Below are 12,049 nucleotides of genomic sequence, written 5' to 3' on the forward strand. Positions count from 1 at the left end.
CAAAGGTGTCAGCCTCATGAACAGCGGTGCAAAGACGGGCGCGAATGTTGAAGAGCGGGATGCCGGGGTCGGATGCCATCATGAGCTGCATCCGGAATGCCTGCAGTAAGGTCCTTCCAAAATTCATGAAGCGATCGGTGGGGTCTCGCTCCGCTTCCAGCACTCCGATCCACGCAACCATCACTCGAGGGAAAGTTGAGCCTGGTCGTCCGCCTGTTTCCAATAATTGTATGCGCCCCGAAGGTCAACAACGACTCCGGAAATGCCCTCATCCCATACACGCGGGGCCCAATTGGTGGAGTCGAATGCGCGGAACATTCGTCCCTCTTTTTCTGTAGCGGAATGGGCGTCCAAGGGAAAGTGCGGGGAGGCAAAGGCATCGAGGGATAGAAATGTGGTCACCCGAAACTGCCCTGAGACGACTGGGGAATAGCCTGCCGTCTCTCTCGCGCCGAACTGCGTTGGGCCGTGCGTAACAGCGCGCCTAAAGTCATCAAGCAATGCTTTTAATGTGGTTGTTTGGTAACGCCATCTTCGGTCTCATTGTGACGCGCGACAGGTCCATCTGCCAAACCTCTCCGAGAGGTGGAGACTTCTTCCCGGCCCGCCGTCTCCGCCTCCCACGCGGCTCGCTGCGCCTCTCTAGCACTAACGCGTGCCTCTCGCTCCTGTGGTTGGGCGCGGGTCGCCTCCAGCTGTTGTTTGCGACCGGCGAGCGCGCATTCTCGTTGTCCAACATGGTCGCGGGCCCTTGCAATGTTGGATTCGCGCGTGGATAGTTTGTTATGCGCCTCTTCCACCTGCAAATGAGGCTCGGTGTTTCGATTCTGCGCGTCCGCGATAGCAGGGGCGTAGTCCGTGCTCAAGCGCTCCCTTTCAGCCATGGTGAGCCTTTGCTTGCCCCCCAACTCCCGGGCTGCCCACACACGGCGGGCAAGAGCACTTGAGTCCCCAAGTTTGGTGTTTAAAATGCTCGGAGATTCGCAACATGTCCTGTGGGGGTTGTGTCCTCCCATTGTTTGGCGGTGGATCCCGGGATCGAGTGTAAGTCCGTCGATGAGGCGGCCACCGTTAACGTCGTATTGGGCACTTCGTTACCATCCATGAAAGTAAGCTGCGCCTAGACAGCGCCATGTTGGCGTACCAGGCCAAACACACGGGCGCCAATATCAATCCACTCAAAGGCTGTGTATAGAACCAATGCCATTTCCCTAAATCAAACTGGCTGTGTCTAAAAATAATAAAAAATAAAAAATTATATTGCCTCTATCGGCTCCCCGATGCCCTTAAAGTCGTTTATTTCCCAAAAATTAATAAGATGGGAAAAGTATCATAAAGAGCATTAGTTTTATCAGTATACATATATTTATATATTCATTAATTAGGGCAGTCAGCTCCCCTCGCGGTCATTCTCTTCACACGCTCCTAGAAAACAATTCGTCTTGCCGCTATCAGTTTCGAGGTTACTTCCATCGCGCTCTTCCAAAGGATCATAAGAGAGAAAAGAAAAAAAAAATAGTGCAGAGATATCTTCGTTTTATCAGAATTTATATATTCACTTAATTACCCAGCCCTCTCGCAAGCATTCTCTTCTAAAGCCCCAAATGTAAAAATAATCTTCTGTGCCGCTGGCCGGATCTTGAAAATTTTTTATAGAAACCAAAAAGGAAGATAGGAAGGGCAAAAAGGAAGGTAAAGGTAGAGGCAGTTAAATGCCCAAACGTTTTCTTCGGATTATATATTCTTTTGACCGTTCAAGTTGCCTTTTATACTCAGGTGGGAGATGAAATATATTTATTTACCTCCTCACGAGGTGGCGGACTTTTGGGGTCCTCCAGCCACGCACGACCCCGCCGCAAAAGGTGGAAATCAAAAAAGGGGGGGTTGAGTGGGTGGGAAGGTGCAGAACAAAAATAAATAAATTATCCAGCTGCTACCGGTTCCCTGCCGCTCTCCCCAATAAAGTCGTGTTCTTCCCAAGAATTCATAAGATAGAAAAAAGTATCATAACGAAATGCATTAGTGTTATCGGCATATATGTATATTACCTCAGCTAGTCAGCTCTCCCCGCGATCATTCCCTCCACACGCTCCTAATAAAGCCGTAAAAAAAAAAATATATATTTTTTTTTTTTCTATTCGTCCGGCTATTTCTCTGTCTGTGATAAACGCGAGGCAGGCCTCCTCCCCTCCAAGGCCCGCACGGAACAGTAAAATGAAAATATTTCATAAACCACATTATAACTGCCGGGCCCTCGTTGTGAACCCAGTAAATAACGGCATTCGGCGTCCCGCAACCGCCAGACTCCCAGTTATGCAGGGCGGTAGTGCGTGGACAGGACTCCGGTAAAAAAAAAAAAAAAACGCGCCCGCTACGTTCCAACGTGTCCCCGTGGGGAGAAAAAAACAAACGAATAAAAAACAGAGAATACAGGCCGGTCACTCATTGATGTGGCCTCATCCGAGAGCACGTTCCTTCCACAACTTCATATTAACAATAATTAACAATTGGAATATTCTGCCATTCGTCTCCGCTCCACACGTGTGGCGAAAATGCGGAACACATGGAGAGAATTTCATGGCCTTCTCTCACGGAAACTCGGCGGCCCATCACCACAGCTCAAACAGGCACCACCACCACTGCGGCAATGGCAGCAAGGACGGTCAAAATGAAGTGCCCCAAAGCGGCTGTTGCTCTGGCATCACTGCCGTCTGTGGGGATGAGTAAAACACGACTGCTGCCGTTGGCGGCGATGGTGCACACTTCCTCGTACTTGGGACAAATTATTTTGCCGCCTCCCCTGAAGTACCTCGATTTGGGTGTGATGGATTGACCCGCGGGACAAGACTCAAAACTTTTGCCGCCAAGGTACTTCAGAAGCACTTCATTACGACGGCATAAAACCTGCGCACACACCGCAACGACGTTGGCTTGCCATTTGCCACCAACAGCCGTCTTTGCCTCGAGCGAGTCCCCATCGAGGCACCACGACCCAATCCCCAGGAGGGATCCGGGCGGGTCGCCGCTTCCTTCCAAGGCGCAAACCGCCCCCAATGGAGTTTCATTTACCAAAGCGGGGAAAAAAACTGGGCAAGTTTCCGGTGGCTCCGCAAAGCGATCACCGACACTTACAAAACATGGTCCAATGGTCTGGCGATCAGACGAACAGCGTAATGACATGTCTTCCTCATTGCAGAACATACCGGGGTAAGTGACGGGGCTTTCCGCTGAGCACTGCTTGTTGAGAAAATCGCAGCCGGCGTTCTTGCCCCAATCCATCGGTTCCCCCATCCCCGGCACAGTCTTGTAGTAGCCGAGGCCCTCGAGCGTTTTCATCGTCAGCTCAGTGTAGCGGCCGGCAAAATGTTCACCAAGAGGGCACATTATCTCGTCCTTCGCGTTGCGCACCGACCAGTGACTCTTCGGCAGACCATCGGGCCCCATCTGCAGCTCCATGCCCTTTATACTGCCACACCTGTAGTGCATCTTCGCCTCCTCCAGCGTAGCAGTGTATTTCACCACCGCCACAGGGGTGGGGCTGCCGCGCACGCCGTCGACTGCCAGCAGCATGTTGCGCCTCGTCATTTCTCGCACGCTGAACCCGAGGGCATGGGTAATGAAATGCGCAGCTGCGCGAGAAGCGTGCATGTTATACTCAACAAGACTAGGCGTGAACTGCATGGCAGCAGCCACGGGGCGAAGGTCGTGCCAAGCAGCACACGAAACGGCCCACACTTCTGAACCCGTTCCTGCAGCCACGTAGAGAACCATGTCCGCACCCAAAATACCAACCCTTCTGTGACTGGGAGGTACGGTGAAGTACTGGCAGCGGCTTCTCTCGCCAAATCCGGGCATTACCCACAGGACGTTTATGCGCTGAACAAGTAGACGTTCAGCGTGCAAATTGACAGCCACAGGGATGATTTCATCCAACAAGGTCTTTTTCCTCTCCTCGGTCAAAATGTCATCAGCGGCGCACTCCCTATCACGGCCGGTAAAGTCCGGTTTCGTCTCCCCCACTTTGGTGCAGTGCTTCGTCTCGTCCTCCAGATCCTTCACGGAAACCATGATACGAAGCGACTCCCACCCGTTGTTCGCATCTTCTGCCGCGACGGTGTACGCCTGCACGGCACCCTGTCCCCTGCGTGGCACCTCGCGCGCCACCGCAGTCGGCAGCGGGCCGCTCCTCCTCATCATTGCGTCAAACCCACAGCGGTATTGTGTGGCGGGAGCGGCGGCAATACATCCACTGGCGCAGTATATCAGCAGCAACACCACCAGTGGGACAACCGACGCGGCGTGGCGTGGCTGGCGCATGGTTCGAGTAAATTGCATTTCTTGTTTCGTGTGAGCAGCAGCAGCAGTGCAGCCTGGCTGTGGGAGGAGAGAGGCAAAGAAAAAAGAGGGAGGAGAAAAGGGAAACAGTTTATTGCCAGTGATGCGTCAGGATGTGGCACAAACAGTGGAGTAACAGGAGACCACAGAGGCAGCCACACACACCGCGTGCGCATCGACTCCATCAAAGGGAAAAACCGTCAATCCGTCGTCGAGGAAACGTCCATCACCGTCACACGCATTATTCATCGGCCGCAACGCACCCTGCACGCGGAGTCTTTGGTCCTTTCTCCTCGTGGTGGTGCAATATTTGTGTGACCGGCCACGCAACAGCCACCACTTGCACAGCGCTCTCCATTTCTATCCCAACAGCTCATAGGGGTGACGCCACCGCACGGCAACCTCATTACGATGGTCAGCCCTGAAGCGGGATGCAAAGAGTCATGCGGACGGATCTTTTTCCACTGCTCTCCCTTCGGGGTACTCAATAAAAAGCGTGACGGCGGTGCGATCATTGTGACCGTTTTATTCGCACTTCCACTGACCGAGGAAGTTACTGTGAGCTCACCGCGTGGAGGTCACCGTGTCCGCCGCTGATCTCTCCACCGGCCCAAGACCACGCCGCCGTTCCAACGCGGCGGATCGGAGCGTCGCCAAAGACAACCACAAGCGCCAACACACCGAGTCCAATGGTACCCGCTGCGACATTCCAAAGCGCGCTGGGGGTTCCTCCAGCAGTGCAATGGCCGCACACATTTGTGCGAAATGATATGTGTGTGTGCATGTGCACGTGCCTTTAAGTTTGTCACCGCTTATACATGCAGAGCAGCTGTGCGGCAAAAGGGAATCCAAAGAAAGCGACGGCAGAGAGAGGCGGATAGCACACACACAAATTACTCATATCATCATACGCACATGCAGCCCGCGGAATGGGTGCGCTCAAGCAAAACACACACACACAGAGAGAGAGTGTGAAAGACGAGTGTGTGTGCGGGCGGTGCACGGCTCTCTCTCCCTCACTCTCACACGGCCACCACCGCAGCAGCAGCCGCACACGCAACAAGAAGAAGAAGCAAAAGAGGGGAGGTGGTGTGGGAAACTGTGGTGCTGCCGTCACTGTCGCTAGGTGTCGTCGTACTACTTTGCACAGCGACGGATTCAACTGTTGTTGAGTCTTCATTCCCAGCTGTACTCTCACGGTTCTGCTCTTCATCTTTCAGTGGGACACCAGGCGTTTTTGCATTTGGAGGTCTTTTATGTGCCGTTGTTATCCGAACTGTCGGTGGTTCCACTACCACTAGGAAATGAAGACTGAGCTGTTTGGTTCTGGCTGCTGCCTGAAGATGTATTCTGCGTGGCTTGTTTCGGGTGCGGCTACTCTCCAGGATTTATCCTCTTGTGATTCAGACATATTTATTGGATCTTGTGGTGGTGCTGGTGCTCCGTCCATGCCTTTCCGTGCCTCTGTCACCTTCAGTCCCGTTTGTTCTGTTCTTTCGTCCTTGTCGTAGAACTTTTTGCTTTTCAATTCCACGCTGTGTTGATGCGATCTTTCCGCCGCTGCGTCACCTCTGGGCACATGACTGCATCCACCCGAGGCTGCTTGGACTGTGCTGCAGCGCTCGGCCTCTGGGTGATTCCTTTGCCCTGCTTCACTGCGACCGTCATCGGAATGCGGCTGGTGGCCAGCAGCACACGCTGGGCTGTGAATTTGGGCGTCAACACCACCATCCACCTTAAAAGAAAGAGAAAGATGAGGTGACATTCCGACATTCTTCGTGCCAGCAGCCCTTGAATATTTCGCTGTTGGGCTGCCAACCGACACCCCCATATCCTTCGAGTCGCCAGGCTCTCTGTAAGCTTCGTTGTCTTCCTTCGGCTTTTCGTCCGTCAGCGCATCTGCAATAAAGTCATTCAACGTATTTAACTACGTTATTTTATAATCGATGTTTCACAGCATTCCCCCTTAAGCTCATCTTTGTTCTTATTCGCCAGTGAATTCAAAGCATCCACATATGACTTACCGCCGAAGTCATCCTCCAAACATTCCTCACCACAACCACCGCCGGCAGCGCACCGCAGCACGCAGAGGGCACACACCAGCAGCACACGGCCGGTCATCATCATCGCCATCACTCCTGTCACTTGCGTGTAGCCTTCAGCACAAAATAACAACACGTCAACAAAGAGGAAAGCAAAAAGATAGACACGGCCGCTACACCACGCACAGCCACCGCACAGCAACAAATGGCAGCAGCCCAGCAGCAGCAGCAGCGCACACACCACGAGACAGATGGAAACAGCACGATTGCAGAGCTCGCACACCGCCCCGCAAACCGGAAGTTTAAAAAGCAATATGAAACAAGAATTAAAAAACAGAAATTAAAAAAGAGAAAAGAAAAACTTACCAGGGCTCCATTGCGCATGCTTATGAGTGTGTCCGCGATGCGTTCAACGTGGCGGATGCGGGGCACAACGCGGAGCACACAGCAGGGCACCAGAAGCAAGTGAAGCAAAAACACAATCATTATTTTCTCTTATTTAGTACAGTGAACCACAACACACGCGCACAAATCCCGCGGTTGAGTGCTGGCACGCACAGCCCGCACACACCTCTTCAGCGCAGAGTGGTGTACGCCAGCGCGGATACGGCGAGCACCAGCGGGGCACACACCCACGCAGAGCTGCTGAGGCTGCCGTCCATTTCGCGAAGACGTGACGGCGCACGGGTGGTCGACACAGCTGGCGCCTCTGTAGTCGTAGTACTTGGTGCCTCTGGCGCAGTGGTGGTAGACGTGGTTGGTGCCTGTGTTGTAGTGGTGGTCGTGGTCGTTGGTGGCCGTGTTGTGGTCGTCGTGGTCGTAGTCGGTGGTTTTGTTGTGGTCGTCGTCGTGGTCGTATTGGAAGACCCTTCAGGCACAGGCTGAGCATCTGCCACGCACACGGACGAGCAGCAGCACAGGGCGAGCACCAACAGGGCGCACAGCAGACGGCACGTCGTCATCATCGTGAGTGTGGTCGTTCAGTGGTGTGAAGCTGATCTGCACAGTGAGGGAAATGGAGAGCAACAGGGGAGACGAGAGGTGCAGCAGACACACACAGAGGGCATACCACATGAGGAGAGGGCAGCAGCCAGGCATGCACCGTACGCCGCACACCACGCACGACACACACTCCAATCCACGGCAACAGGCACGCACACAGCCCTGCCGCAACACCAACACACAGATGGAAGAGGGAGAAGCAAACAGGAGCGGCACACAAGGCTCCACCGCATGTACATGCGGCGAGAGCGGTCCGTCGTGTCGGCACCCCTCACGGAGGGTACGCACACACACAAGAGGAGGTGCAGCGCACACAGCAACACAAAAGCAAAGTAACATTAAAAAAGGAGAGATCCCCGCACACCACGCGGATTGTTGGTCCACGGGAAGTGCAGCCAATAATCATCACAAAGCAGCTTGTTATCCTGTTTTGGTTGTATGCTGCTACAATAACGAGTGAGTAGCGCAAGGGCCGTCCGTACAAAAGTGGCAAGTATTCCGTCGCAAACGGGCCGTCGTGCGGGCTGGGGCAGTCACAAACAGTCGCAGTCCAGATTCCCAACGACGAGGGCATTCCCGCAGTGGATGAGGCGGAGTCTCCCGTGGCCCGTCGGGGATCAGCAGCCCGTGGCGTCTGTGATGAGGCGGTGGCGGAAGCGCCTGGTCCATCTCGAGTTCCCGCGGTTGTGATTCCTGCGTGTCTTGCCTGCTGGCATGCTTGGCGAATTCGGTGGCAACCTGTGCGCGAGGCACCTGTTAAGAAGACGGTGGCGCCATTGTGGCATCCGCATGGGAGGCCCTCGCAAACTATTATAACGCCAGGCTGAGCACGTCGGGCATGTGTCCTCATACTGTGGACGGACAAGTGCACTCTGCTGCAGGTTGGGCAGGAGGACGTCAATCCGCCGCTCGCCGGTCGACAAGGAGTCGCGGTGCTCACGTCGGGAAGAGGTTCCGGCAGAGGCGGGCCATTCTCCTCAGTGTGAGAGCGGCACCACCGACACAGATGCTACTTGTTATCCGCAGGGCGCGTGCAGGCCTGTCGAAGAGTGGGGAGGCGTCGCATCGCGCCTGTGCGCAGTGCCGCCACTCGGGGACCGATGTCCGGGTCAACACCAGGAACAGAGTCCTCGCCACACCGACAGGCGCCTGTCACGCGGTGTGCGCGCCTTCCTTTTCCTCCTGGGCATCCTTCCATTATAACCTCTTGACGGCGGTAGGGAAGTCCACGTGCCAGGCATTGACGCAGTCCTGCGAGAGGAATCGTGCAATCGTGGCTTGCTTGTCAGCGGCCTCACTGCGTGGAATACCGCAGTGTGATGGGAAAATATAAAATCCACAGGTGACCTCGCCTCACCAAGGAAAGCAGCATAATCAAAATTTACTCAGTAACGCGGTCTCGCACGGTCGGTGGGCAACGCGGGGTGCCTCAATTGCCGAGAGGGAGTCCGTTTCCTCCAGCATTCGCGTGGGCGATTGGGATGTTTCCAGACGAGGAAGTATGAGATGTCTAAAAACATTTTCGATCGCAAGGCAGTCTGCCCTATATGAGCATGCGAGGCTGCCAGCTGCTGCACGATGTACCTCCACAGGGAGATCATTTGTCGTGGTGGAGTCATATAATAGCGCAGCGGATCGAGATGCGAGCGCAGCGAGATATGAGGGACCGTCCGTCCACAATTCAAAATCACAATCCCCCAAAGAGGAGTGAGTAGAATAAAAAGCCGTGCGCCTGACATCGTCAGAGGCGTCTTCGGCAAACAGTCGCTGATAAAATCTCACTTTGTTGCAGATCACAGTGTCCCAGGGAAAAATTCGATGTTGGGCAAGAGGCGCGCGAATGTGGTTGTGGGGTATCCCAATAATGTCACAGAAGCGTAGCAATCCATTAATAACAGCATCTTTCGGAAGCGGATTGATGTCGCCGCTTTCCCATGCATGGACGGCGGCATAGGTTGCGAGTAGATAAGGGAACGCAAATCCTCGTGATCATGGAGGCGTATATAGCGTTCGTACTGTGTGAGTGCACGACGCCAGAGTACCTTCCGGAGCGGAAGAATATTGGCTTCCAAATAGACCGATGTATTATCTGTAGATGCGCTCAGGCCAAGAATGTTTTGCTACCGTCGCGGTACCGTACTTCCATATCATGGAGGTGAGTGGGGGCGAGTCACGGGACAATTGCGTCGCCATTATGAAATAGCACACTATGAACGTGTCCAATCAAAAAGGATCGCATGGTGAGATGGGACACGCCCACCTGTGCGACCAGACGCAGCTGATAGCGGCGTGGCATGGTCCTCTTTGCAGCGGTGGAAGCGTGCGTAATCAAAATTAGGAAGTCGATCAATCGTGTTGCCCAGCAAGCGCACTGGGCGTGACTGAATACGCAGGTTCCCGCTAACAAGATGGAGATCGACCATGTCCTCGTCAGACCGTGTGTGTGTGAAGCGATGTGGAATAGAGCAGCTTCGCTCTTAGCGACGTTGATTTTTAGGCTGTGCTCGGCAGCCCATGTGGCCACAAAAGACAAGAGCGGTCGCATTGCCGCAGCACAGGCATGGATGTCCGCACCTGAGGCAACAAGTGTGTGTTCGTCAGCGTACATGAGTGCGGAGGCAGAATAGATGCTGCCCAGGCGGTGCAGCAGATCATCCACACAGTAGAGGGAGAGTTGGGGTCCCGGGACGCTGCCTTGCGGTGCTCCAGCTGAGGCGAGTTGTTTCCGGGAGTGCTGTTCACGAGTGCATACCCTAACATAGCGGCCCCGCAGGTAGTTGTGCAGCCAGCGTTTGGTTCGAGGCCAAGGCGCGGAAGTCTGTCAAGCATGCAGAATAAATTCCCATGGTCAGTGGTGTCGAACGCAGTCGGAAAATCAATCGAGACCACGAGCGACGGCGACGAGGGCGTCGTGTGGGGGCGTCGTCTCCAGGGCGCTCATGCTCCACAATGCCAAACTCATTCAGTCCACGAGTAATTTGTCGATAACAAGTGCCACCACGTCCGATGTAGAACGCGGAGGTGCTAATCCGAAGTTGACGTGGGTGGTGCGGCAATAACGCTGACAGACGGCGGTGAATCATTCCTTCGGTTAACTTTGGTAAAACAGAGAGCAGCGTGACAGGTCTGTAACTCTCTGGGCGGTATGGATCCTTCCCAGGCTTGGGGGTACAAATAGCGTCTCCCATTTTCCAGGAGCCAGGCAGGCTACCGTTTGCAAAGGAGTTGTGGATCATCGTCCTAGGAGTGTGCCATGCGCAACGGGCCCGTGACGGTGCAGGAATTCATCCAACATGTCGCCGGGGCCAGGGGCTGAGCCAAGCAAAGAGTCACAGATGGTCACGTCAATTACATACGGTGGGAAAGGCCGATCCATTTCCCAGCCACCAGGAACCAAAGGAGTGCAGCAAGCAGCAGCAGTATAAGGCGGTATGGCACGTGAAACCGCACAAAATGACGGACAAGCAGGTTTGCCTGTTGCCGAGGCAGGGCGCAAACGCGGCCAAGTTCAGTGCGGAGCACAACCGATTCCAAAGGATGAGGATGAGGGTGCGGCGCCGCCACGCCGTGAAGATATCGCCACCTCGGGCTGGGTGAGGCTCCAAGTTTTTCTCGCGGGCTTCCAGAAGTGCAGCGGAGCAACGGCGTAAGGCTTGATTTCGTTCCTCCCTTTTTTCGGGTACATTCGGCTCAAAGTAGGCTGTCTCCAGGTGAGGCAATGTGTGCTTCGTGTGCTGCTTCGGCGGCGGACTCGGCTTGTTCCATTTCGTGGGTCCATATCTTTTTGGAGCTGTCACGGCTGCCGCGCGGGATATGGTGCTCAGCTGCTCGTAAGATGCCTCCGCGAAGATCCAACCATGTGGACGCGGTGGCAAGGAGGGATTCACACAACGATGAAAAAGCAGGCCAATCCGCTTTACGCAGGGCAAAGATGGCCTTCTTCCGTCAAGGCAGCGTGTTGGCTAGTCCTGGAGTGCCATCGTCCATCCCCACCAAGTAAGATATTCAGCAGTGGTCCGAGTCCATGTAAGGGGCGAATGTCCAGTGGGAGATGCGTAGGGCGCAATACGCAGTCACGTCGGGGGACGGGGCATTACGATGTGTGATCCGTGTTGCCTGTGTCGGGTAATTTGCCAGCCCAAAATACATATCAATTAGAACAGCGGCGAAATTATCGCCTCCAGTCGTTGTTGGTATATATGAATGTCCCAGAGCTCATGATGTCAATTCATGTCACCCGCGATAATCTCTTCGGGCACAAGCGACAAACGATAATGATAAATGCGGATTATTGACCAATTGCTGTGGGAGGGTTGTAGAGATTCACCACGCAAATGCTGGAACAGCCCAGTGGAAATACACGGACAGCAATGGTCTCCAGGAGGTCAGTGCCAGGGAGCGACAGGCGCTCGCACGGTAGAGAGTGGCGCACCAGAATGGCAACGCCACCACCGCGCCCAGTGAGGCCCGAAGGCAGTCATTATGGCCACATAATTTCGTCGCAACTTCACTGCGGTTATTTAGTTCCTGCAGAAGAACGGTGTCAGGTGGACGCTGCTCCAATCGCGCCGCAAATGCAATCTTTTTCACGGACGAGAGGCCTGCAATGTTAAGCTGCCAAATATTGATGAAGCCATCCTCCCCGGGCCAGGGTTCTTGTGGAGGTCACC

General features: G+C 54.4%; 2 protein-coding genes and 1 pseudogene across 2 annotated transcripts, besides 8 other annotated features; all 3 read right to left on the bottom strand.

Moving 5' to 3' along the window:
- Window positions 1–1,427: part of a mobile genetic element that runs on past the window's edge.
- Window positions 1–12,049: part of a sequence feature (areas not merged during assembly with more than two copies in the genome that could not be assigned to a particular haplotype) that runs on past the window's edge.
- Window positions 1,233–1,262: a sequence feature (AT_rich).
- Window positions 1,244–1,427: a mobile genetic element.
- Window positions 1,612–2,094: a mobile genetic element.
- Window positions 2,105–2,134: a sequence feature (AT_rich).
- On the bottom strand, window positions 2,620–4,335 carry Tc00.1047053504669.30 (surface protease GP63, putative; the record flags this gene model as incomplete). Its single annotated transcript, XM_803105.1, has 1 exon — window positions 2,620–4,335. One exon carries the CDS (start codon window positions 4,333–4,335, stop codon window positions 2,620–2,622), a length of 1,716 nt encoding a protein of 571 aa, XP_808198.1.
- On the bottom strand, window positions 5,356–6,468 carry Tc00.1047053504669.40 (annotated as a pseudogene).
- On the bottom strand, window positions 6,953–7,342 carry Tc00.1047053504669.50 (mucin TcMUCI, putative; the record flags this gene model as incomplete). Its single annotated transcript, XM_803106.1, has 1 exon — window positions 6,953–7,342. The coding sequence occupies one exon, from the start codon at window positions 7,340–7,342 to the stop codon at window positions 6,953–6,955; it is 390 nt and encodes a 129-aa protein (XP_808199.1).
- Window positions 7,119–7,234: a microsatellite.
- Window positions 7,947–11,838: a mobile genetic element.

This window comes from Trypanosoma cruzi, assembly GCF_000209065.1.
Source record: "Trypanosoma cruzi strain CL Brener chromosome Unknown tcruzi_1047053504669, whole genome shotgun sequence".
Taxonomy (NCBI): domain Eukaryota; phylum Euglenozoa; class Kinetoplastea; order Trypanosomatida; family Trypanosomatidae; genus Trypanosoma; species Trypanosoma cruzi.